The sequence below is a fragment of the Eurypyga helias genome, unplaced genomic scaffold (assembly GCF_000690775.1).
Source record: "Eurypyga helias isolate BGI_N326 unplaced genomic scaffold, ASM69077v1 scaffold15383, whole genome shotgun sequence".
In the NCBI taxonomy this organism is placed as follows: domain Eukaryota; kingdom Metazoa; phylum Chordata; class Aves; order Eurypygiformes; family Eurypygidae; genus Eurypyga; species Eurypyga helias.
The window spans coordinates 10,530-36,889 of NW_010242009.1; the positions used below are offsets into that span (position 1 = coordinate 10,530).

Below are 26,360 nucleotides of genomic sequence, written 5' to 3' on the forward strand. Positions count from 1 at the left end.
GCCGTATCACACCCTTGACTGAGATTAATTACTAAGGTTCAGTATTAAGCTAAATCTGCTAAATCTTTAGAATTCAGCTGTACCATAGGCTTTCCTAGACTGACTAAAGTTCTGAACACTTTGTGCAGACTTGCACCCCATACATTATGAAACCTGGCATTAATTCAAGAGCCTGCCTACTGCAATTGTTCTAAAGCCTCGTTTAACAGAGGAGAAAGAAACGTGCATGTTCACAATGATAACTAAATCCCTAAAAATGAAAGAAAAGAATGGGATGTATTAGAGTGAGAGGGGAAAGTATGTAACTAGCTGTTTTCTGAATTCTGCCGAGTGGAATGATCAGAACCAGAAGACCATTGTACGCCGCTTCACAGCTAACCCAAGCAGGCACAAACCTGTGTTGTGTTCTGTTGCACTTACAGCTCGGCCCACAGGACAGTGATGTGCCGTGCTTGTTGTTGGGCCACAAGAGAAACTCAGTCAGCTAATGGTAACAGAAGGGCCTGTAGGCAGCTACACCACCTGCCTGTCTTTGCCTTTACCTAAAGGTGCGACTACAAGTTCCCCTGTGAACTTTTTGTTTGACAGCAGAGATAATGACTTGTGGGATTTTCTTTTAAGAAAAATCCTGTAAGAGCTCAAAAAACCCAAAATGCTGGATAACCTTTACATGGATGGGATCTGCACAGTGTGTTGCTTCCTGATCAGAGAGGCCTGTTGATGTCATGCAACCCAGGGTTTCCAGCATCTGAAGGGATATAAAATTATCTATACTATTCCCTTTCTTCATAGTGTTAGCTCAAACAAACTGTGTTTTACAAGATACTTTACGGAGTCAGAGTGCATTTCTTACTGGGATTATAACAGCAAACAGCATCTCCTGGGGCAAAACTGTAAGAATCAGTGAGAACGTGATAGGTCAGCAGGGAAATAGACAGCTTTGTTTAAGGGTTCAACCTAGTATCAATTATAATTTTAATTAAAATGTTATATTGCATTATTTTCTGCCTTCAGGATAGTCAAACTCTCTTCAGATAGCTGACAAGATGCCAACATTTCTCAGTTCCACACAGAAATACCCATGCTTTCACCAAACCTATATCTCAAGCTGTGCTCTGTGCAAGAAAAGCTTTATGGGAAGCTCTTCACTAAAACCTCATTCACTAAAAGATTATTATTAACCCCACAGAGAAAGCTATAATATATACTGTCAGTCTTCAGAACTGTTTGAGTCAGACCTGCCCTCTTTCCCCACTTTCATTTCTTTTGACTGATTACTAAAGAAGGAAGGAGGTGGACAGCCTGTATCTCTGCTGCTTGTGAACAATCAGGCATAGCCCAATGTACTAGACTCCACAGGGGATGGCATTTTAGGAAGAAAAAAATGCCATGTTTTATATATGGTTGCTTACAGAACCTTCTTCCCTACTTCTCTCAGTGGCTCTGTAACATCCTACCTATGCCTGTCCTGCACCAGGCCATATTATCCATTCTTCCTTTTATACAAAGTGCTGATGGAAGATGTGACCATTTAATATTTGGAAACCCTCTGTACGTGCCTGCAGCAGTAAGCCCGAATATTAAGTGGTACAAGGCAGAAGTACATCAGTCCATCACTTATAAAGAAGCTACTTCCTGAAGAACACCCAGTACCAGCCCATTTCTGTGTCAGGCTTGTCATTCCAAGACCTGCAGCAGTTTCCCCTCACAACAGATGTATTTTAAATAACTTTCAGTTTAACCTGGATTAACTGTCACTTTGATATACTAAATACTTTTTAAAAAATTTATTTTTCTCCACAGTCCTTCATTTTATTTACATTTTTTCCTCAGTTCTGTACCACTGCAGCAGTTCAACTATGCGGTTCAGACAAACCTTGATGTCTTCAACTTTAGGAGATAAGAGTTTCCAAAATCTGAGTCTATGTTGAATTTCTGTGTGTGAACATTATGAAACTTGCACAGCATTTGGAGACAGGTTCTTCTTTGGATCCAGCTGCTTCTATCCCAGTAGGGAATTCATCAAAACTCTGGAAACACAAACTCACAAAACTTCGGGAAGATAAGTGCACATCAGGCCAACAGTCCAGTAACCTCTTTGCAATTCTGTACTTACTGAGAAGCATTATGCCCCTTCAGAAATTTTAACTGTCTCCTGGACACACCACTCTATTTAGCAATATTTACATTACAGTTTTTTGCAGCATTCCATATGACCCCTATCAGGGTTGCCTGTGTCTCTTGGCTTGGAAGTGTACACTGAAAACCGTTTCCTCAATAATATGAAAGAAAATCCACTAAGACAGGCTATTCCCTGGCTGTGAATCAGTTCATGGACTACCTCACCAAAAAAATAATTTTCCACATAGGTCCCCAAGAATAAATTCTGAATAGTCAGAGTAATTTAAAAGAAGTCCCAAACCACCAAACTACCAATAGTGTTGTTTCCTTGCCCACAAATAATTTTCAAAATGTGGTGCTGTGCACATTAATTTCTGCTTCAATGTTGGTGCATCTGTCTGAGCCATTGCAATCTGGGAGACTCTTTTCATGATTCTGAAAATGCCAGGTAAAAATCTATATCCTGATTTATAATCCTGCTTCTTTATTTCTTGATCTTAACTTTGTGTGTGATGCCTTTTAAGGCTACTCCCAGTTATTCTCTGAAATACCTAGCGACAATAAAATCTCCCTACATATTTATGTGTACAGATATGCACACAAATTATATATAAACACTGGTTCACAAACACCTGGCTGTAAAATTTGACTTCTAAGGCTTTTCAGAGGCCATCTCAGATCTTTGTATCTAATCAGTCTTGCCCACACTGACAGGTGGTTTCAAATTAATATCTTCAGATCTTGCGTTGTAACTGGGTACAATTGCAAGGTCTTTTCCCCATTTCCTCACAATTAAGTGAAACTCTTTGTTCAGAGACAGCGGAAGCTAATTGTGTTTCATCCTGAATGACTGCTGGTATCTTGATGCATCATGAATTTTTTGTTATTCTTTGAACTGGTCTACTCAATGCCACTGTGTAGAACTACCCTATCTAACTAGACTCCTTGTCTGCTATTTCAAACCTTGTTAAATGAAAAGTGTTTTTACCTTTACTGTAAACTGTGACCAGTTTTCAGCTCTGGCAGCTGCTGTTTGATTTCTTGATGACAGTACATTTTAATTATGCAAGGGTCTCAAATTCCCTGGTTCATCTAATTTTGTACTAATAGACTGGTTAGTGGGAGAGTATTCAGGTTTGCCCATGCATTAGCTGTTGCTCAGAGGTGTTAGCAAGATCTTCTGTTGAATCACACTGCTAGGCCTGTGTAGACTTGCAAGCACAGGACTGTTACTATTGCTTTTGTTCATGTCTTCCTGGACATTCTGACTGCTAACTTTCAAAAAAAGTGCTTATGATATAGTGCATCTCTCTCACCAATACGAGCAGAAACAAATTGGAAACAATTTTCTGCCTAAATGCCATTATTCCAGTATTTTGGGCAGCTGAGCTCTTTTTTCCATTAGTATCCTATTTAATCAGTAGTTTAGTCACATAATGGCAGATTTCTTTCAACAGCTTCTCCCTTCCCCTTCATCCTGTCCTCTTATGCACTTAAAAAAAACCAAACCCAAAACCAACACACACTAAAACTGGGAATGCCCAAGAGAGTCATGGCAGCAATCTACCACTATGGGAGAAGAGATTTGCTGTAGGGGAAGCAGTCCTCTAGTAGGAATGAATCTACGTGCTTCAGTGATGATAGCTGAGGTTATTTTCGGCAGAGTTGTTTCTCACATTACTTCTTTGCTATTTTGCCATCAGGGGGTAGCCAGCAAATCAGAGGCACAGCATCCTCTTTGGGTTATGAAAACAGCAAATGACACCTTTGTTTTCCATTGAGAGTGAATGAAGTGTTCAGTAAACAGAATGGTCCTACCTAAGGCCAGTTTTATATCATACTGAGAGGTAACTGCCATTCCTTTGCTGTCTTTCACAGTATATGAAATAGTAAAACTGGTAACAATTTACATAACACATTCCATCTTGAAGCATCCCAAAGGCTTTACAGGGATCCTTTTCCCTACCATTAAAACCAGTAATCTTTAGCACCCAGTAACACTATGCAAAATTACAGGTCAGAAAATGGAACACTAACAAAAATCTCATGCCCAGACTAAGCTTGAAGGTATTTATCTATATACTGGGCAGATTTCAGAGGGTAAAACTTGACTCCCTTGGAGAAATCAATCTTTTTAACAACCCAACAGAGCTGTCCTATGTGCTTCAAAATTGCTTGAGACATCTACACCTTGGAATCAAAAAACATGTTCAAGCCTCACAGGCTATGTTTACTTAGGCCGCCTGTAAATTATTTTTTACTGCATCTTTTTGATGAAACCAAGAGGAAACAGTGTCAAAATAGACAGCCATTTGCTAAGAGTCAAGCATGATACGCAGAGACTTTCTACATAAAGTAAGAAGACACTGTCATTGTCCTGAATAAATTACATAATAAGCACAGAGATAAAACAAAGCTCATGAAAACAGTAGCTTCTTCCTTGAAGATACAGGAGGAACGGAAAAAATATTTAAGTGCAGCACAAACATAAGTGGTACTAAATTATTCCTTAAGTGCAGAGGGACTACCACAAAATAGACATTATAAAGACAGGCTCACTTGCATAAGGTTCCATTTGATTATTATTCTTCTGAATTATTTCTATCTTATTAAAACTGTAAAGAGATGACGAAGATATAAAGATGGGTAATTGTCATGGTTTAACCACAGCTGGCAATAGAGCACCATACAGCTGCTTGCTCACTCCCCTCACAGTTAGATGGGGGAGATAATTGGAAGAATAAAAGTAAGAAAACATCTTGGGTTGAGATAAAGACAGTTTGGCAGAGAGGCATTCAGCCCTCTCCAGGAAAACAGGGCTCCATCATGTATAACAGTTACTTGGGAAAATAAACACCATCAGTCTGAATGTCCCCCTCTTCCCGCTTCTTCCCTCAGCTTTATATGCTGAGCTTGACATCATATGGTATGGAATATCCCTTTGGTCACTTGGGGTCAGCTGTACCACCTGTGTCCCCTCCCAGCTTCTTGTGCACCCCCAGCCTACTCACTGGTGGGGTGGTGTGAGAGGCAGAAAAGGCCTTGACTGTTGCTTACTGCTGAGCAGTGCTTAGAAACACCCCTGTGTTATCAACACTGTTTTCAACACAAATCCAAAGCACTGTCCCATACTAGCTAGTATGAAGAAAATTGACTCTATCCCAGCCAAAACCAGAACAGTAATGCAAATTACAAGATGGATTAGCTTTAGTGAGAAAAGGAGAAAAAAAAAAGATATGGGTATTAGAGCAAGGAAGAGAGTCTATGCATGCTTTTGAGCCCATCCACAGGCTCAAAAAAATCAGCTTAGGTCAATAGAGCTAGTAAAAAGAAAGGAAACAATAATTCAGATCCAAGTAGCGTGGTGGGGACATCTTTTCAGGTGTTTGGAGTCATCGTTTTTTATTACAACTACCCATCTGATGTGGTGTCTTTAGAACTAGGTATTTGCCACCTGAAGGATTTTTTTTTAACAGTCACTTACATTTTGTTACAGCTGAACTGGCTATTACAGAAGTATTGGTGTGATGTGCTACTCCATGTCATCTAGATCAAATTCTTGCTGCGAACCTGAAGGAACGAAAATATTTTGGAAAAAAAAAACCAAAAGCAAACAAACAAACACACACCCCCAACCCTGCAGTATTTGAAACAGAGGGGTACAAGATGTCTGCATTGGAAACTTGGAGGGATTTCACAAGGCTCAAATACATCCTTCTGTTACATGACAGGTACTAAAATTTTGCTCTTTAAACTGAAAAAAAAAGGCATCAGTAGCATGCTGACTACTAGCAAAACAGGGTACTGTAATCTATGGAAATCAGCGTCTTCAGTATAGTTCTGACGCTACCAAGCAATGCTGTGGTGCTGAAGTTTAAAACACTGCTGCCATCTGCAGGGATTTATCCTTAATGTCATTTCAAACCTTGAGCTTGTGAGAATCTAAACAGGCTGAAAGCTTCCCCATCCAGCATCACACTGTGGTAAGTATGTCAGACTCCATGATTGCTCCTTTGTTTACAACATCCTCACTTGGGCCCAAGAAGGCCAAATACATCCAAGGTTAAACTTCAAGCAAATCAAGGGCAAATTTGGTCTATACTTGGCAATTTCAGTCACCATTTTTAAGGCTATGCCCTTCCTGTGAGCTTATTTCTAGTACCACAAAATACAGTAGCAGTCTACTATGAACTGTTGCAAGCCTGCTCAATAAATAAATTTATTTGAACTTCTGATCTATAGAGAGAAGTATGATTGTCTCAACATGGAACAATCCTGTCCTGAGCTCGATGCTAGTCTTGTATATGCTCAGGTACTTATATCCTACCTTCATATTTTAAAGGAAGAATATTATATGATAATGAATAAAAGAAGAATCCAGGTTAAGGAAAGAAAAAAAAACATATTTCTTGGTATAGACAACTTAGTATCAAGTGCAGGCTAAAGGAGGCAGTCTTAGCCCAGCTGTTACTGGCAGTGTATGGGACTATCTGCAATTTAGACTATACGCCAAAAGAACCAGAAAACATTGGCTTGAAAGAGTTAGGGATATGAATGCATAAATTAACAATTTCAGTGTTCACAAATAGAAAGTCACTGCTCCCACACTTGTGGTCCCCAACTCAGAGGGTCAGGCAGCCCAAGGTCTACCAGTTTTATTAAAGATGGGGGGGGAAGGGGGGGAAAGCAGTGAATGCCTCCATCAACTGGGAGTGAAGTGTTCAGTAAACAGAATAGTCCTACCTAAGGCCAGAAACACACCGCAGAACACACCAATAGCCTCTGGTCTGAAACTGCTGGAATTCTCATTTCTTTGCAGGTTTTTCACATAGAGAAACAAAAAGGCAAAAGACTGATATGCTGTTGTGGTTCAGACCCAGCCAGCAACAAATCACCACACAGCCGTTCACTCACTCCTCCCCAGGTGGGATGGGGAGAAGAAAACTTAAGGAAAGGCTCATGTGTGGAGACAAGGACAGGGAGAGATCACTCACCAGTTATGGTCATGGGCAAACAGACTCACCTTTGGGGAGAAAAATCAATATAATTAGTTATGAATCAAATCAAAGTAGGATAATGAGAGACAAAACAAGATCTTAAAAACCTTCCTCCCACCCCTCCCTTATCCCTAGACACTCTTTTGCTCCTGACTTCTACCTTCTCCCTCCACCACAGCACAGGGGGATGAGGAATGTGGGTTGTTATCAGTCCACCACACATTGTTTCTACTGCTGTTTCCTCCTCAGGGGGAAGGACTTCTCACACTCTACCCCTGCTCCGGCATGGGGTCCCTCCCATGGGAGACAGTCCTCCACCAACTTCTCTGCCACGAGTCCTTGCCACAGGCTGCAGTTTTCCCCTCTAACTGCTCTAGTGTGGCTCCCTTCCATGGGGTGCAGTCTTTCAGGAGCAACCTGCTCTAGCATGGGCTTTGCACAGAGTCACGGGCTCTTCAGGCACAGCCACCTGCTCTGGTGTGGGGCCCTCCCCGGGGCTGCAGGGGGGTCTCTGCTCCCCCATGACCCTCCATGGTGAAAGGGGCACAGCCTGTCCTCTCACCACGGGCTGCAGGGGAACCTCTGCTCCAGCCACCTCCTCCCCACCTTTCCACACTGACCTGAGCGTCTTCATTATCTCTCTCAAACCCAGGTCCTCCCTATTTTCCTCCCTTAAATATGCTAATCACAGAAACACCATTTGGCTCAGCTGTGGCCAGAGGTGGGATTCACTTGGAGCCAGGGGAGTCTCCAGCAGCTTCTCACAGGAATCACCCCTGTGGCCCCTTCTTCAGTACCAGAACTCCACCACACAAACCCAACAAGCGTCTTCATTATCTCTCTCAAACCCAGGTCCTCCCTATTTTCCTCCCTTAAATATGCTAATCACAGAAACACCATTTGGCTCAGCTGTGGCCAGAGGTGGGATTCACTTGGAGCCAGGGGAGTCTCCAGCAGCTTCTCACAGGAATCACCCCTGTGGCCCCTTCTTCAGTACCAGAACTCCACCACACAAACCCAACATATATGCATAAAAATGTAATTACAAAAAGGAAATCACAGTTGTGCAACAAAACAAACAAAAACCCCTCAAATACTGAAAGCCACTACATTGTGGAATTAATCCTTAAAGGTGCTGAAGTGTCTAGAACTGTGGAGTACAAAACCAGATTTGAGGCAGTACTGGAGAACACTAACCTGCAACCAGTGTTGCATAAACCGTGGTAAAAAGAAGCTGCTGAATGAGTGAGTTGCAGATTTAGTGAGCATTATGGATTAACCTCTCCTATGAGAATCAATTATTGGTTGTCAGTTCTTTGTGTGGAGTATGGCTTTAACTTCCTTATAGTACTCCCGTAAAGAGCATGAGACTTAGTCAGGGATTTTGACAAACATCTGAGGAGAAACTTCATGTCAGTGATTGTGAGGGTCACTGAATGACTCATACTGAAAATCCTCACCCTCAAAAATGCCAGTAAGAAGTTCTGTCAAATCATTCTGTATATGCCAAATTAAATTAGCCACCTAAATAACTTCTTAAAAGAGCTATGGATATTCTCACCAAAAACCCCACCAAAAAACTCTTCCCATGTGAGCATAATTTGCTGTGCTGACTTCCGTAGTTCCTCTTCTAGAAATAGATGCTAGACTTCGGCTGAATTTTGTGATTTGATCTATGTGCCAATATTCTGCCTTTTGAAGTCGTCTGATGTGTGAGAAAATTCTCAGAGGTTAGGCTTTTGGACTAAGAGGAAAGGAAGATGTTTCCTGAAGCAAATGGGTATGTTGGATAATGCCACTTCAGTTTTGCCCAAGTTGAGTCTGAGATAGCTGCTCTTCCTCCCAGAACTGATCCATTTCAGACATTGTAGAGTCCTCATGGTAAGAATGGTTCTGCCTCTGGAAAAGGAAGAGATGGATCTCATCAGCAAGAAGCTGGCATATTCCTACATGTTGAGAAGAATACACAACTTCTGTACTTAGAGAATACATTACAGAGAGAAATTGCTCCTGTAGTCATGGAATAAATAATAAGCCAATTGGAAGGAGTGAAATCATGCATTTGTGTGAAGAAAAAAACTTGGCAGCATGCTCTGTGCTCCTGTAGATATGTGACATTCATCAGCAGCTCTTTGATCAAAATCATATAATCTTCTGGAATGACAAGGGGAGACAGTTAATATGTCAATTGAGAATGTCAGAGGAAAAAGATATTTTGATCCAGGATAAAAAAAGCGTTTAGCTAATCTACAGTGCTGATAACTCTCTGATGCATTTGCTGCCAAAAAAAATCTATTGTGAAGTAATCAATACCTCCAAATTATATTATAGAGGAAGAAAATGTATTTTCAGTCCTGGACACTATTATGCGTCCTGAGATACTTTAGGCCTTCCCCAACCTTCAGATTCTTTCTCCCTCTCAATTATGCTTTCACTACACCTTCCATTTAATGTACAACCACCGGATTCTTACGGTATTTCAGCATGCTGCTTCCTCCCCTACACCCACAGAAGTATTTCTGTTCAACCATATAAATACATGCATAAACGCCTGATTTTAAGCTACACATTCCTAGGTTAAAGAGAGGTTGACTGTCATCTTTAGAAAGTATATGGAAAAAAAGTTAAAAATTGGGGTACCTTTATCAGCATATCCCAAAGGGCTTCACTGGATAAACACTGGAATGAAGATACCTGCAGTGTAATGTGACAAATCCTTCCCAGCCCACAGGAACTTTTCAAAATAGTCCAGAAGATGAAGTGAAGGGAGAAGGCTGCACTCAACTGAAACTGTTGAAACTACAGGGAAAATCTAGGTCAGCAAAATGCAATTACTAAAACTGAGTAAGCAGTGGGGGAAAAAAATCCACTAATATTCATTAGAATTAAAAATACTTTAACTTGGGGGGGGTGGGGGAGGGGAAGTGAAAATGTGAAAGCTTAAATAGTCCCAAAAAGTGTGTTTGAAGATGATTATTCACACTTCATATTCTAAGTGGGAAATGTGTGGGTAAGCTGCACAAGTCACAATTACAATGCAGGAACAATACATACTACTTAGGCACCATACTACATAATCACTGAATTAATGCTATAATTTGATTCGTGTATTTCCACAACATATTTTTCATAAAATATTCACATAGGGAAAATATTTTCCAAATAAATTTACAAACTCAGACAATAAAGTTATGTGAGAATTTTCTGAGCATTTTGTGGACAGAAAAATGAAAATAATGCACTGAATAAATTATCCATCAGAAATAGCCTCTCGTTTTGTGATTGCTGACTAGATTAGCAAGAGTAACAAAAAGTTGCATGGAACTGAGTATCAACATTTCATGGTACAATTGATATAAATGGAAATGTGCAGCATTTATAATTGTTGTAACTTGTCTCTCATTTTACAGAGTTGACTAGGACCCATTACTACCACACTGGGCTAGCCCTGCCCTAAATACAACTCTAGGGAGAGAAGATTTGTATATCCTGCAAGGAAGGGGCATTTTTTTCTGTTTTGAAAAACACTTGAACACTATTATCACTACTGAAATAGATTTTCTTACAGGGTAGTTGGGGTAAGATTCTTGATTGTGTGAAATCTAGGTGTAGGCCATCCCAACAGAAACTGGTAGAAACACAGTTACAGAATTCAGACCTAAGCAAACTAAGATTACATTTCATTTTGCAAAGGTATTTATTGGTAGTTACATTTTAATATGCAGAGTATAACAGAAAATATTTTGGGGTAATACCAGTGAGTTTAAGTAGGTTGTTTCTCCTCTTTCATTTAGATTATATCTTATAAACATTTTCCCTCAAACCAAACAATGTTATGTATCCATTTTCCAAGGACATCTATTGTGTCAGGCACATACCAGTCACACACAGATGCTAGAAAGAAGCATTACTAGCAGTTACAGTCTCTGGAACATTTTGAACTGGAGTGTTGCCCATCAGCTGAAACCTGTGTATCACTTAGGTACAAAAAACAATTCCAGATTTGTGTTAAAAATTGCACATATTTTGGCTAAAAATAATAATAATGTCTTCTTCTGGAATCAAGTTAAAGAGGAGCCTGAATCTTATTTTATCAAAGATGCTTTGTGTTGCGCCTGTCAAAATACCTTGCCAACTATTGTTGGATTCTAAACAGATCAAATTTAATGGGCTACTTATTTTGTTTTTAAAATACATTGATGATTTTACTGCTGGTGAAAAGTAAAACTAGGTTTCATTCAGAAAGGAATATTTTAAGCTCCCTTGAACATCTGCATTCCTACCAACAGCTATTTTAGTTCCACGAGCTTAAAAGAATTACATTTGGAAGTTTAAATGCAACCACAGCATCCATTCTTTCTCATTTTGGGGCATTCTACATTGCACTTCCTGTGAAGGAGTCATAGTTCAGTTTCTATTAATATATCTCAAGCCTAACCCTACATGATTCAAGCCTTGGGGTCTCGTACAGCTTTGTGTGTTCATGTAAACTACTTCTCCTTTTATTCCTCTTCCATAATATAATACTGAGCTTGCAGTCAAAATGCAGTGTTGAATGTGGGTTTCCACAAGCCAAGTCCATCAGCTACCCCCAGTTTCATATTTCTACTCCACACACCTATGTCCTCACCCCATTTTACTTTAAGTAGCAATTTGCAAACATGATAAACTACACCTAAATATGTTAGGAAATCTGATTAAAAACATTCACATGTACATTTGACAGGTGCATCTATACAAGCAAGTGAAGGCAAATTATAAAACGATGAAGAACCATTGAGATTTACAAACAGGGGACTTGGAGCCAGTTATGCACTGCTACAAAATTATTTCTGAATTTCCATAATAAGATGATCATACATCTTCCTAAAATGTGATTCATAACATTTTTTGTCTAAATCCAAGAGAAAAGCTCCTTCAAGATTACCATATACAAGAAGAACAATTACGTATATTGCAAATGGAAGCTTAAAAGTCAACAGAATATAATTGTGAACATGAATCTCCCTGTGTGGACGTTGTCTGCAATTATATTTCTTTCAATTTAAATAAGTTATTCACAGGCAAATATGACTGGTTTTAATCATTACAATCTATTTGAAGGAAAAGGATTCTTATTACTGTCATTGTTTGTTTCACTGGAATTGCCTTTTGAGTGCTGGACCACAGTTTAGTCAACATACTGTATAATTACTGTACCTTGGCTAAACAGTAAATGTAGTATATGATAAATATAATGGAAATAGGTGAGTAACTTTAAAATGCATGATTTTCTGCAAAGGCAGGTAGTGGGGTGGGCAAAGAGCTCCAGGGCAGAAAGGATTAGGTAAGGGATGCCACACTCCCTGCATTGTCACTGCCAGAGTGAGAGGACAACGCACAGCTCAGGCAGACTGCCTGTGCCTCAGGACTCTCCACACGGGGGGTCAAGGTGACAGTATAATTGTCCACGTCTGCACAGTGCCCAGCAGAGTTCAGACCATGAAGGGGAACCGCCACTGCAATAAACGTGGGAATTACAGTCTGTGTCTCCCCTTATAAGAGCCTCTTGCATTCAACCAACCTGTTTGTCATTGCTGGGAGGATGTGTCAGTTTTCCTGGAAAAGGAATAGCACATTTAGTAGTCGCAAACTTTCTGGCATGTGAGTGCAGGATCTTTCACTGACAGCTCGTCTGTGCTGTTGCCCGAATGGAGTGCAGACCCTGTGGTCATGCCATAAACAATGCATTCCTCCATGATCCTCCCGGGTGCAGTGTCGTGGGAGCAGTGTCATGGGAATGATGTCCCTTGTTATCAATACAGGCTGATCTTGTAACCCTTGTTTGGCTGCTTCTTCCAGTGCTTTCTCACACGTGCACACTGCCATCCCTACAGCATTCCAGCCAATCTTCATATTTCTGTTAAGAATCTCTCTGCAAGGACTGGCCTGGCTGGATTGCTATGGATGTAGTCTGGAGGAAGAGCTGGTGTCCTAAAAGAGATGTTCTGCCACATCCCTCGGAGGCTTTGTATATGTGAAGGTTTCCGTATGCCCATAGTGGATTTGATCCAGCACCAGAAGCAGCAGTCCCAGCTTCACCCCTCTGGGGCAGCACCCCAGAAACGGAAACTTGCAGGGGAGCCTCACAATATGCCTGGTGTTTTGTCCAAGCTTCCAGACTGGGGCTGCTTGAGGGAGATGCCCACTGCTGTCCCAGAGGAGACTGTGCATATACTTGGATGTGGGTCTGGGACAATCCCAGCTGTGATTTATGATGCTGCTCCCCCTGCTGAAGTAATCCCTTGCCCAACAGGTATTTTGTCCAGCAAGATGGTCTCTCTGAAGATGATTTTGCTGCATTACCTGATGTTTCTTCTGGACATAAACAAGGATGAGGAAGAGGATGCAGACATGGCTATGTGTGTGCAACAATGAGCGTTTGGAACCACAGCCAGACCCACTGAGTAATAGCCTAATGAAGCTATTTCTAGTCTGAGGCACTCACCAGTGTTCCTGCTGCCCTGTGTAGCCTAGTGCCTGTCCTTAGAGCTGGAGAGAAACCCCCACCTACATGAGAGAAAGGTTACACTTGTGCCATAGGGCAATAGGTGGAGTTAGGATCCCTCTGAACAGGGTGGCTTCTACCCTCAGGTTGAAACTGGGGTGAGAGATATTTACAGTCACAGAAAGGGGATGTGAAACTCCTTAGGCTAGAAAGCATTTCCAGACACACACAGACAGGCTGCCTGATACTCGTGTCCCTCTACACTCCAGCTGGTGGCCGGGAACCCAGGCTGGGTGGAATTGGTGACTGTCCTGGGCTGCTCACAACATCCTGAGCTGCTGGTTCCTGCGGAGAGTTGACCTGGAGTGAGAGAGTGGTCCCATACTTGGGGTGAACCTTGGCTCAGCCTTTCTGACCAGCTGTATTCCTGCCCTGTGCAACAGGGATCAGACCAGCTCCACAAGGGCCTGGGGTCTGCTGACTGCCTCTTTGCAGGGAAGTGGAATTAGAAGGGGAAACCACAGGGTCTTCACATCCACCGGGTTTGTTTTTTCTTAACACAGATTATTTTAATTTTCCTTAAAAATAAAACTTAATTATTTTAGCAAAACACAGATGATCACAGCTTTATTAATGTCTCTGTCAGTGCCAACAGTGTTTCAGAGGTCTTTTCCACAAAGCTCATCTACTGAAATCACTATCCCTCCTTCAAGGCTAAGAACCTAAATCACCTGAAGCTGCCTTTTCATCAGGAACATCTTAACCATACCTGAAACTCCAAGAAAAAGGACTAGGATGTTGGTCCTCACTGATCCACTAGTAGATTCTGGCTTTGCAGTATTATTCCCCCCATTTTGTAGGGGCTCAGGAATCCCAACTGTCTAATATTTTTCTCTAGAACTGCATTTTTAACAATATTTCAGAAGCACCACCTCTTTTATGTTGTGTTTATTGCGACACTTGACTGCTGAGAGTCACTCGGACAGTATGTCAGTAGCTGAACCCCTCTTGCAGTGTCTGAAGACCTGAAGAAATGTCTCATCTAAAGCAGACTCAGAATTGCTGTGTTCAGGGGCATTTGCACAGCCACTGTGAATAAAAAAGCAATCTGCAATGGAATTAAAGTTTTGCTGTGACCAAGAAGTGACTGATTCTTCATCAAATAGTATAAATACAGGCAGGGCTTTGAGTAAATTCTTGCAAATTAAGTCTTTTTGGTGCCTCCTTTAACAAAAGAAAATAAATTAATAATTTGGCATTTGCTGTACAAATTTTACTCTGAGATTCAAATTCATTTCCCACTGTTCTTTTCTAGAAATTTATTTCTATGAGAAAAAATTCCAAGGTTCCTAGTTTTACAGAGTAAGAACAGGAAAACTATTTGCTTTTTTCAGACCTAAACATAGAGATATTAAATACCCATGTTAGTCATATGTTTAACTATCTGTCTATCCTACAAGGGTAAAATAGCAGCCTGTTTTGTTCTCAGGTCTGTTACAGGCTTGTCTTGGTGAAGAGGATGTCATTTTAAGTGTGATTGCAGGCAAAGGCTATGAAATGAACTATGAGATCGGTTCTTCTGGAAATCCAGAGAGTTTAGTTTCTTTCCTTACAAAAAAATTCCTTCCCTGAAGAAGCGAAGTTGCTCATGAACTCTGGCAGCATTGTCTATTCCACCTCTTGTCCTGTGATGGCAGAACTGTACAAGGAAAACTGCAACAAGAAGTACAAATCCTTTACTGGCAACGGTTTTGTCTTGTTCGACTTTCTTGAGATTTAAGGGTGTAACAGCACCCTTAAGGAGGGTGTAACTTTTGGAAGCTTCAGCCTGTGTCTGAGACCTTTAACTGCTCAAGACTGTGAAAATCATACAGTGAATTTGTAAAGTTTAGAACTGGTCTTTTCAGTCAACTAACTAAGCCTACGATGATGTCAGTGATATACTTAAGAGATACGCCTGTGGCTGAATGAAGGGGGCCAGGAGGTAAGACCTCATTACTAGTGTGTCTGGCTGGAAGGGACTAACGGAAAAGAGAAATGGAAACTTCTGTTTTATGAAGCTTTTTATTCAATTGTTAAATAGAAAGAGGTAATAACTTAACTGTGCAGACAAAAAGAGAGGCACGCTGGATGTATAGAATTCATACATTTGTATGTCTTGGGGAATATACTTTCTCAGGAAGATGAAAACTTCGATTCTTAATAGAATTCAATTTCATACTGATCCAAGCCAGGATAGGAGCAAAGTAGGAAACACATAATTTCAATATTCACAGAATAGGTTCTTCTTCATTAGGTCAGTTGTGGATGCTAGGTTTTCTTTGGATTCTCACTGTAAGTAAAATGAGAAAATATTTAGCTTTCAGAGCTCTCTGAACAAAATGTAGAATCCCTAAAATATGTAGCTGTTAAATCACATTGTATCTGACAACTGGGATTGTATTATGGTTGCTGACACAAAGTTGCATGGGGAGTTTTCTTCTTATTCTTTCCTTCCTTAGCTACAATGACAGGAATAGACGCTACATAGAGAGAATGCAAAATTGCTGGTTTTGTTTGGGTATACAACTAAGTTGATGCATTTCAGTGGATTTATGCAAACTCTGTGTGCTTGCTCACATCCATTGCAAATAGAAGGTCATATGACATAGCCGAGCTTGCTTTCATGCTAACCAAGGTAAGCTGTACGACTGTAACCGTTGCTGTAGGCTAGACATATGCACACAGGCATTTCTTTATTCCAGCTGATACATTCTTACTTGGAAGGCTGTGTGACTTCATTGTACAGTTGTGGCCTTTGTTCTTAATTAAATGGCAATGAAGAAAATGTGGTTTAGATAAGGTAGGAAGTGATGGCTCTTGTAGACAGCAGTTCCTCAAGCAATGTTTTTCATCTGTGAAAAGGAAGGTTGGTTTGACACAGATTGTTTTCCTTTGCCATTCTCAGACCTACCAGAAGTAAAGGTGGCTTGGAAACCAGAAGCTGTATCAGCACCATCTGTGACGAACTCTACGAGCATAAGATTGCTAGAACCAACTATGTCACTGGGTATCTTTGATCCACAGGTTTTGTCCATTAGAACTGCAGAAGACTTGTTGGATCCATCATAAACTTTTACATAATCACCCTGACAGCCTCTGGTTTTCTGCAGCTCAAAGGCTTGAAAGTGCAGCAAAATCTGGAATGGAAGAGAAAACCAGCCTTCAATATACATGTATGTGACTTCTTTCATGGATTGCCCTTTAAAACATATGGAATCTAAGCTGTAGCCTTAGCCTGAATGGGAACTGCTTACCCAGCCTCACCTGTCATCCCCTGCAGTCACAGGGTTCAGATATAATGGGCCCATGAATGATCCCATGCTCAGACTGCTTTGTCTTGATTTTTCAAACCTGAAGCCCAACGTATGGAGGTTTTTCAAAACCACAACTCTACCATTGTCTTTCCCCATAACTGACTTAAGGACACGAAGAAGTAGTAACTAGTCTGAAATATCTCTCATTGAAAGATCTTATCTGGCAACTGGTATGCAGACAAAGTGGAAAATGGTTAACATAGACAGGTCAGCCATATTCCACTCTTAACCTGTGATTACCTTTCTGGATCGGGTTCGGATGAGCCAGACACAGTTGGTGTTATCTGAGTAATTTCTTGGGTGGTTGGCAGACCTCAGTGACCCAGATGCTGCATCGAGAATAGTGCTGCAGCGACCTGAGAAAGAAACAGTATTTGCTTCAGCACCAGGCTTGCAGAAGCCTCCATTCGTTTACAACTACAATCTCTTCAGGATGGACTGGTCTCTATTTTCTGATCTGCCAGCATTCATTTCAGAGTACTGGTACATCTTATTAAAAATGAAGAATCATGTTGTCTTCATTTTCACATAAGTATCTGCATGAAAATGGAAAGTAAAGTAGTGCCTGGGAAAAGCATTAAGCTTTGATTGATTAGCTCCATAGTTTAGCAAGAGATCTCTTTCTGCACCTCTATAGTGAGTGGGAGAGGTTTCAATTGACTGCAATTGGTGACATTGTTTTCCACTGAGATGGGTAAGTCAAGTGATGCTAGAAGAGCCAAATGCAAATGTGATGTCTGCGATGCTAAGTAAGCTTAGGAGGAGGACTTGGGCTTTCCTCTGAGCAAGGGGTAATACTTTACTCATCCTGTTTTTCCCTTTTGACTGAATAAATTTCTCTGACTGTATGGGAGAATTTCTTCTAGCAGAGGTTAAAGAGTCAAAAATACATGCACATGACAGCTTAAACATCTGAAAACTGGACAAGGCATCATGAAACTCTACCAGTTCAGAGGAGGTTACAACATTTCTGGTTTGGCTCAGACCTTATATACAAACTGCAATGAGGAACAGAGATGTCTGGCTCTTTGGGGGGAGGGGGGGGTGTTATAGTTTTCTCCTGAGCTGTAAGAAGCCAAATTACCCCAGTGAAGCACACAACGTGGTATGCAGTTAGGTCAGTTGCACAGCAGCCACTTGTGAATGGCATGATGAATCACATGTGAATGTGATTTAATTTGGAAGCAGAAAGCATTTTCTCACTAATCACAATATGCCACCAGCTTCACCTGTGCATTCTTTCCCAGAGTAACCCTAATGGGTACCATGAATTTAGGGGAATAGTCTCACAGTCTGACAAAAACTGCTGCCTCTGCACTGTTCCCAAACACCTCTGTGAAGGATCTCAGTAGAAGATGAAAGGATGGCTTTGAGATACTTACTGCAATTGTATAGTTTGTTGATTTTGGCCACATCCAAGTTGCTCAATCCCTGCCTTTGTCCAATATGTACTGATCCATCAGGAATTGGTACAATAGTAGCTTTCCCTGTGGTATTAGTGAATGTGTATCTGCAAAAAATCATGAAAAATTATGTTAATTAAGTAGAGTTACTTCTTTCAGGATTTAATAACATGCTTTGGAGGGAGAACAAGAATTGTACACAAGTTGTTGTTGTGACTAACAGTGCTGTTCCAATAGGTTTAAGATGACCCGCAGTAAGCAGAGTCAATCTCAAGATGCCCCCCATTGCTCCTAAGCTCAGCTGTGAATGAAAAGCTAAAGGATAGCAAATTAATCTTAGGGAGTGTCTTGTCTGAACTGACTGACAGTGTTTCTCTCAGAAGGGGAAATGAGGAAATTGGTAGGTAGGAGAGAGTTGTTATAGAAACTAATTCTAATGTGAGATTTGAGTTCTAACAAAAGCAATGTCATGCTGCTACTTACGGGCCATAGTGCATTACTGAGGAATAGTCATATGGAAGACCCAAGTTGTTGGAGTTTTCAAATTTCTTGAAGTCTGGTCTGTCAGCTGTAATATATGATATTGTATTTAGAGTATGCTTCCAATCTACTCCCTTCAGGGAAGAAGGAAGAGCTGGGAACAGTAGGATGTATCTACACCATTTTCTGCTTTGAGGAGTTCAAAGATACGTACCTGGACTGATGTACTCCCACATGATCTTTACGTGTTTATCCCTGTCACTTCGAGAATGTTCATGCAAAAAGCCCAGAGCATGCTCCAGTTCATGTTGAATCACTCCTTTCCACATGCAGCCTCCTTTCATCACGGAGACAGTCTGTCCACCTCCTACTTTCCCATAGTTGGACCAGCAGCTGTGAGAGACATTGAGAACCAACAGAAGACTTATGGGATTTTTTTTGTCAGGCAGGCAAAGGGATAGTACTGAGAACCTTGCTTCACAGAAGTCTTGTGGGAGTGGAAGGATTCCTTCCTGTCCACTGTGATAGTCAGAGTCTACAGAAGGGCAAAACTGACCAGGGCGTAACAAACAACGAACAGCACGACCATCACTAAAGCTTCCTGGAATAGCTTCATTAGCACAGAGACTCCTGCATTCTGACTCTCTGTACACAGTGACTTTAACCCCCTAGAAGTAACTTTTTTTTTTTTTTTTCCAAAATACTGAACACTTTAAAGCTGTCACTAAGATGAATGTCACTTTCAAGCTCAAGGTTGTTGAACAGGTCTCTCATAGGCTTTAATTCTGACCTTGACAGCCAACTGTGTGATTCAGAGAACTGTTTACATCATAAGCTGAAATTGGTTTTGCCTGTGCAAATAAGACCTACAGTAATCTGTTATATGCTGTGCTCAAGTATGTGTTATACCACACACAAAACATGAGCTTAGATATTCTTTCCACCATTATGGTGCTTTCCCATGATCTGCATCACTTCAGTGGTTTTGGTGAGTCCCTGATGTACCTTGGCACTATGAGAAAACAAACTTTCTTCTCTAAATCTGTTCCTCTTTCCTCTAAGATCACACAGAATAAGTGTAATGAAAAACTGAAAAACAATGTAGAAATAACTCTTTTATTCATCATTCAACTCACCCATCGGCAGATTTAATGCTGAGGTAGTCACGTTCTGTGTTGCGCTTCACAAAGTTAATACAAGTCAGTGTTTCAAATTCTGCCATGGCATCATGAATCCCCTTTATGTGGTTCTCCTCTGGAGAAGAAATGGATAATTTTGGGGGTCACATAAGGACAATGACAGGTGCTATTATAATGTCTCATGTGCTCAAAAACAGGGTAAATGAGGGACAGAAACATTAGCCTAGGCTCCTTCTTGCTTTTTGGTCAGTAATGAATTTCATTTAAGATATTAATGTGCTGGCACAAGATCCTCCTTATCCAGATTTTTGTCCAAATGGATTCAAGTAGGACCCTTTTTTTCTCAACTACTTGTTTTAGTTTGCTTAACCACTAGTGGTGATTGTTGATATATGTTCTGATTGGACACTTGGAGACAGCTGTGGGAAGCTATTTTGCTAATGAAAAGAATGCCATTGAAACCACACTGCGACAGGCATGTATCTTATAAAGGCAGGTATTCTGGCAGGTACCATGAGAGGGAATGATCATTCTTGTCTCCAAGAGACCAGACCGAAAACATCATGGATGCAAACTTCTCAAGGAAATTTGGTCTCTTTTCTACACCCCACACTCCCCTCATTTTCAGGTCTTTGTAATTTACAATTCATCTGTGCTCAAACAGAACAGGTAAATCCTTAGAACTGATTTAATCAACAATTTCTGTGCCCACTAGAAGTAGGTTTCTACCTGAAGCTTACTGGATAAAATCCATTAAAGAAAAAAAAAAAACCCAAACAAATTTCACACTCACCATAAGTAGGATCCAAGACATAGGGAACACGGACAATCCCATCTCTGGACTGGGGCCAATTGCAGTGGCGACAGTTTATGGCACTACGACTCCTCCGTGGAACTATGTCACCTTCTTGCAAGAACTGAGAACTGTCTGTGGTGAGAGAGAAAGTGTAGAAATATCTGAGCCGTAGATTGCTGGATACTTGCTAAGCACACCTGAAAAAGCGTCACTCTCTACTCTTCCTTCTTCTCTATTGTTCCTTAAGCATCTGCTCCTGGCTGACATGAGAAATGGACTATCGGGCTAGACAGGCACTATCTGCTTCCTTACCTTTGCTGCTGCATCCTTAGCTAAGAGCAGGGGTGGGAAGCTCCAACTCTGTTGGACAGGGTTTAGCCAAGACAGGGAATGACTAAAAGCAGTTGCAGTAGGGAGGGGGACACTGCACTTTGGTGCTATTTCATCACCCATCACTGAATAAATGACATCAAATATCTGCCCAGGAAGGGTGCTAGGCAAAGTCAGGAGCTGCCAATAAGGAAATCCAAGATGGCAAGCAAACCAAAAAGAGGGGTGTTGTCTAGAAAAAACTGTAGGAATGTTTGATGTCCATTTCTACAGACAGTAGTAAAGCTTTTTTAATGACTACTGAAGGGGAAAAATATGAGAAAGACAAGCCGAAAGAATGGGGAATGTTTGGAAGAATCAGGGAACAGGAAATCTGTAGTGGGGAGCATGGAACTGACCATAGCTTATGTGGGATTCTGTACTACAAAGCCGTATGATGACTGAATATAAGTGATCCTTGCATTCAAGGAAATGGCAGTTAAAAAATAAAGCATCAAAATAACCAAGTTTTCTTTTTATGTCCAAAGAATGATGAATATTTAGAGAGATAAAGCTGAAGAAGCTGCCTGGACATTTCAGTTGCCTCCACACCTGGTATTATCTTCAGTATTGACACTACAGGATTGGGATGCCATGGGGCTTCAGCAGACCACACAGTAGTCCCAGTGGCCTGCCTCTGGGCATCTCTTACATGAGGGTGTGTAAGAGGAGGAAAATATTTGCACAGATTGTGGTAAGACATTGTACCTCCCACATCACTCCCAAAAATCAGCAGAGAGACCCATTATGAGCAGGGCTTTGGTGGCATTACCTTTGTTAACTTTCAGAATTCTGTTAAAAATAACTTCATCCTCAGACTCAGTCTCTGTAGGTGCTGAAGATTCTGTGCAGAAACACAAGAGCGTCACTTTCTCATTCCTAGAGAAAATGTGAATCCTCATTTTTAACCTGATGGGTTTCCAGAAGATCACTTAGATTGGGTCCAGATTATAGTGATGCATCTAAAACTTGCATATTTGGGGACTGGCATGGTGTTCAGTCATGCAGATATTTGGTTAAAGACACCATCTTGTGAACCACCAAGGTGTGGTTATTTAGGCATTAACCCAGTCCCAAAAGCCATTCTTTTTCAATCTTTCCCTCTCTCTTCTCACCCCTCACCCCCTTCCCCAGCTGTTGCATTTTAAGGCCTAGACCTTTGGCTCTTCTAAGTCTGTATTGTCCCACTCAAGTGGCCAGCGGGCTGCTGCATGGCTCCCTCCGTGCACTCAGACAGGACAGGTTTTCCTTCTGCATGCACAGTTCATAATCAAGCCCCCAACATAAAACACCAGGAGCAAAAAAGGATGGAGAGCAGTCCTGTGGCTTGCTGCTGGACATGTCACCTCTTGAAAACCCCTTGAAACCAGTGAAATCAGAACTGCATTCCTATTCCACGGGTCGGACTTCTGTCCCCCACTAAGCCCAGCACCATGGACTCCTAGGCCTTACGCATGGAGTCAGCCAGCTCTGAGCAGTAGGCACTAGGTCTTGACATCAATTAAAAGCACAGGCACATGGCCTCTGCGCTTTCTATACCCTCTGGAAGTGACTTAAGTCAGGACGTTATCTAAGCAGAGCTATTTTTAGCCAAAGTAACAGTTGAGGTTTTTAGCAAGGCCAACCAATTGGCCAAAACTAAGAAATTCTGGTTTGCATTAAATACTATGGTGAGTGCATTAATTTTAAATTTCTTCCTTAATTTGTGTTAACCATGTATTATTTTCTGGAGTAACTGGGTAGCTAACAATCAGTACATCCTACCACAAACTTACATTCAGATGGAATAATACATACCATATATATACTCTTGTGTAGTAACCTGCAAGAACAATGCATTACTATTATTTCACACTTCATATTATAACATAAATATTAAATAATATAGCATGCAAAAGAACAAAAATGTCCAGGCTACAATAGAAAGTATCTTTCACCAGTGCAATCTTGAGCTTCTATATACTATGCCATATGTAAAGAAGTACCATGTGTGATAGATATTCTTCTTTGATATCTTGGCAAATATGGATATCATAAAGGGAATCAGCATAGGAGATTTGGAAAATGCAGTTTGAAATGTGGAGTAAGTTTGAAATCTTCCAGCTTTATTTATGTCCCTGCTAGTAGAAGTGCAAGGCTGATGAAATCACCAATTAAGTCATCCCAGTATCAGCTCACAACACAGCGGTGAAAGGCCGTGGTATGTACTGCTTCTAGGGAACTGTGGGGCTGGTACCCAGTTGTGGGTGTCATGTCTGTAGCGAAATAGATTGCCATACTTCCCTTGCTTTGTGTAAATAAAAAGCAAGTTTGAGTTTTCTCTGTGACCTCAGAGAAGGCAAAAGCTGAGTTTTCTCTGTGACCTCAGAGAAGGCAAAAGCTTCCTGGGATGAGGGCTGTATCTGGGCGCTGTGGAGCAATAAATGGAACGGGGATGGAAACTGCTCACTCTGTTGCACTGTTACACTGTTGATCCAAGAAGACTTTCCTGTACAGCTGGAGATATGGGTGGAGTACATGAGTCTTGACTATGACCCCAGTGCTGAACCCCAAAGTGATCAAAAGAGCTTTGTCCTTACCTCAGTAGGTTCTGTTGCTGCAAAAAGCAAGGAAGAAAAAGAAAAGCAAAAGAAGAAAATTAGATTCTGAATGCAAATTCATGGACTTCAGAAGTACAGGCCTCCTCAGCCACTGGAATGCCTTTGGCAGGTCCCTTTGCTTGGAGGGAAACAGGGTGCACTAACTGATGCATAAGCACAGAAATTATATTCATGTTTAAACAAAGAGCTATGAAAATTCCTAGTAGATTGTGCTGAGGGACAGAATCCTGGTCATCTACCTTCTGAGAATCAGCAAAGCATTTCATCAGCTTCAGTGTGGGAAATGACAAAGGGAACTAGGGACAAAAACATGCTCTGGCCCTAGATTTCATGGCAACAGGATCAAGCTAACCAGCTCAACAATACTCTCTGGTTTCACTGTGTCAGAGAGTAAAGTTATAAAATGGCATGAAGGCTATAATTTGGCATGAGGCAAATAATCTCAGTTTCAATATGTACCTGACAGCAGCTTGGAACCATTCTGAGTCATAAGGTGTCTTTCTAGTGTGGCGCCTTTTGATTTCTACCAAATGTCAAGTTTCTAGATACAAACATGGAAGTGAAAATCCAGTATATAAATTTATGAGCAGAAACTTCATTGCTATATCATAAAGGTTTAGAAATTGCAAGGACCGCCAGAGGTCATCCAGTTTGTCTACTTCACCTAAGGCAGAAACAGTTTTATCTATGTTATTCCTCACCACAGTTTGTTCTACCTGTTCTTAAGTATGATGGATATGCCGCAAGCCTTTCTGGCAATGCCTTCCAGTTTGCCAATAATTGCAATTTTCCTTGTAAAAATATAAAGCCATTCTTATTTTTCCTATCCAATACTAATACAGAGCACACTTATAAAAACAATTCTCATTTCTAAGCCTATCCATGTTCTTGTCAACCCTGTTTTTTCAATAGCCAAGCTCTGTCACACCTTGCAGCACCCTTCCCTTTCCACGGTGGTTATTGCCCAAACCTACTGGGAGGACTTCCTCCTGTTCAGAATCTGTCTAGAACCTGCAACAGAATTGCTGTTATTGTGCCAAAAAGGTTTCAGTCTGCCTTTCCAGACCGCTACTTTGGCTACATGTCAACAGAATCCCTCTGTAATGATGGCAGTTTATTAGATAAAAGTTCAGTCAGTTCCCACCATCTGCATCACAGAGACCATGGCTTCTAAAATAAACTATTTTTGAGATGGGTTGATCAGATTCAGAATTCATGCAGCCAAGAGACACAAGATTAATTGAAAAGTCAAAGTCAGTGGCAATTAGGGTCCAGATTCCTAGGCACACAAAGCCTGCAACCCCTTTTTAAAATCCAAATGATATGTCACAGAAGACATCTGCCATGTCCTTGATCAAATGAACATCTGGTGTGATACAGCTTTCAAAATGATACACTTCATGCTTTCTCCGCACTGTAAATACTGAAAGATGTCTCAAAAGGCACAAAAAGCAGTAACAATGGTAAATTAAAACTTGTTGCATGTGTTTGGCCCAGTAACCCTGCAACTTTTCAGTTGCAGCAACTGATCACTTTGAACTTGAGCAAGCATGTCCATCAGCCAGCTCCAGTAAAATTACTGAGCAGTAATTTTACAACATCCCTTTGCTTCTACGCCATACATGACAGTTCAGAAGAACTGCTCAGTTTTCATTAGCCACTTACTTGCTCTGACTATGTTAAGCAAATGTTTTCCAAGGCCTCTTCCTCTCACAACATATCCCCCCACCACCCCGACCTGGCAGTTTCCTGCTACCGTTAAAATCTACCTACAGATTTATTTCCGTTGACCTTCTCTGGAGATCTGCAATTCCCTGCTTCTATCTTGTGAGCTGACAAAAACTGTTCAGCTAAGCCTGTACTATTTGTTTTCTACTCCAGCAGAAAGCAAAGCTTTCTCCGACACCAGACATCCCTTACTGCTGCACCGAGGTAAGTAAAGAGGCACATGAGTAGCAGTCTTTTAGTAACACTCAACTTAATGGAAAGGTATCAAAATGTCTTATTAATTTATTTTCAAGCGTGCGAAAGCACATCTAAATTAACCTAACAAACCATACCCCAAAAGTATGTGTAAAGCACATCTGTGTGAAAACACACCTGCACTCAGCCCAGTCTCAAGTGTGAGAGAGAGTCAGTGCTTTCACATGCTCTAAAGCCAAGTCACACACTAACAGTGTGTGGTACATAGCCAGAATGAACAGTTGTGTTTAAAATACAGTATAAATCCTACTTACTTGTTGTGCTGTTTTCATAGTTCTCCTGCAAAACCAATAGGTAAAAGGCATTATTCTTCCACAGCTCATAAGGGCAGCAACAATAGCATCAAAATCAAGCCAAAGGGAGGAACAAAACTATTACATTGGCTTTATTATAGTACTAATATATTATTATATTACTAATATTTTTCTTGCAGGAAATCTATCGAAATGAGTCTCCACAGCTTCACTCCAGGAAGAACAGGTCAAATCGAAGACGGAGCTCGGTTGCATGGGACTGCGCTCACCTGAATGGGGAAGCCCAGGGCAGCGTGAAGCAGAACTGCAGTGAAGACTGGGAACATCTTCAGACCCATGCTGCAGTCCCGACAGACCACCAGCGTGTCCCTATCT

At 41.1% G+C, this 26,360-nt stretch overlaps 1 protein-coding gene across 1 annotated transcript; it reads right to left on the reverse strand.

The window, feature by feature from the left end:
• Positions 1-15,658: 15,658 nt before the first annotated feature.
• Positions 15,659-26,341, reverse strand: ASTL (astacin-like metallo-endopeptidase (M12 family)). The gene is made up of 13 exons (XM_010148943.1): positions 26,255-26,341; positions 25,986-26,010; positions 23,728-23,744; positions 22,946-22,970; positions 21,921-21,992; positions 20,777-20,911; positions 19,981-20,098; positions 19,059-19,237; positions 18,848-18,932; positions 18,344-18,471; positions 17,202-17,317; positions 16,559-16,784; positions 15,659-15,937 (listed from the first exon to the last, which is right to left on the reverse strand). Exons 1-13 carry the CDS (start codon positions 26,321-26,323, stop codon positions 15,903-15,905), a joined length of 1,230 nt encoding a protein of 409 aa, XP_010147245.1. The 5' UTR covers positions 26,324-26,341; the 3' UTR covers positions 15,659-15,902.
• Positions 26,342-26,360: the final 19 nt, after the last annotated feature.

What these genes read in the sequence shown, in the direction of transcription:
- ASTL (XM_010148943.1), bottom strand. Translation starts at nt 26,323, where the DNA reads ATGGGTCTGAAGATGTTCCCAGTCTTCACTGCAGTTCTGCTTCACGCT. An exon ending in AGCATTAAATCTGCCGATGG is followed by an intron (nt 19,238 to 19,980) that starts GTGAGTTGAATG and finishes TGTCTCTCACAG; the next exon opens with CTGCTGGTCCAACTATGGGA. An exon ending in TCAGTAATGCACTATGGCCC is followed by an intron (nt 18,472 to 18,847) that starts GTAAGTAGCAGC and finishes GATTTTTTGCAG; the next exon opens with ATACACATTCACTAATACCA.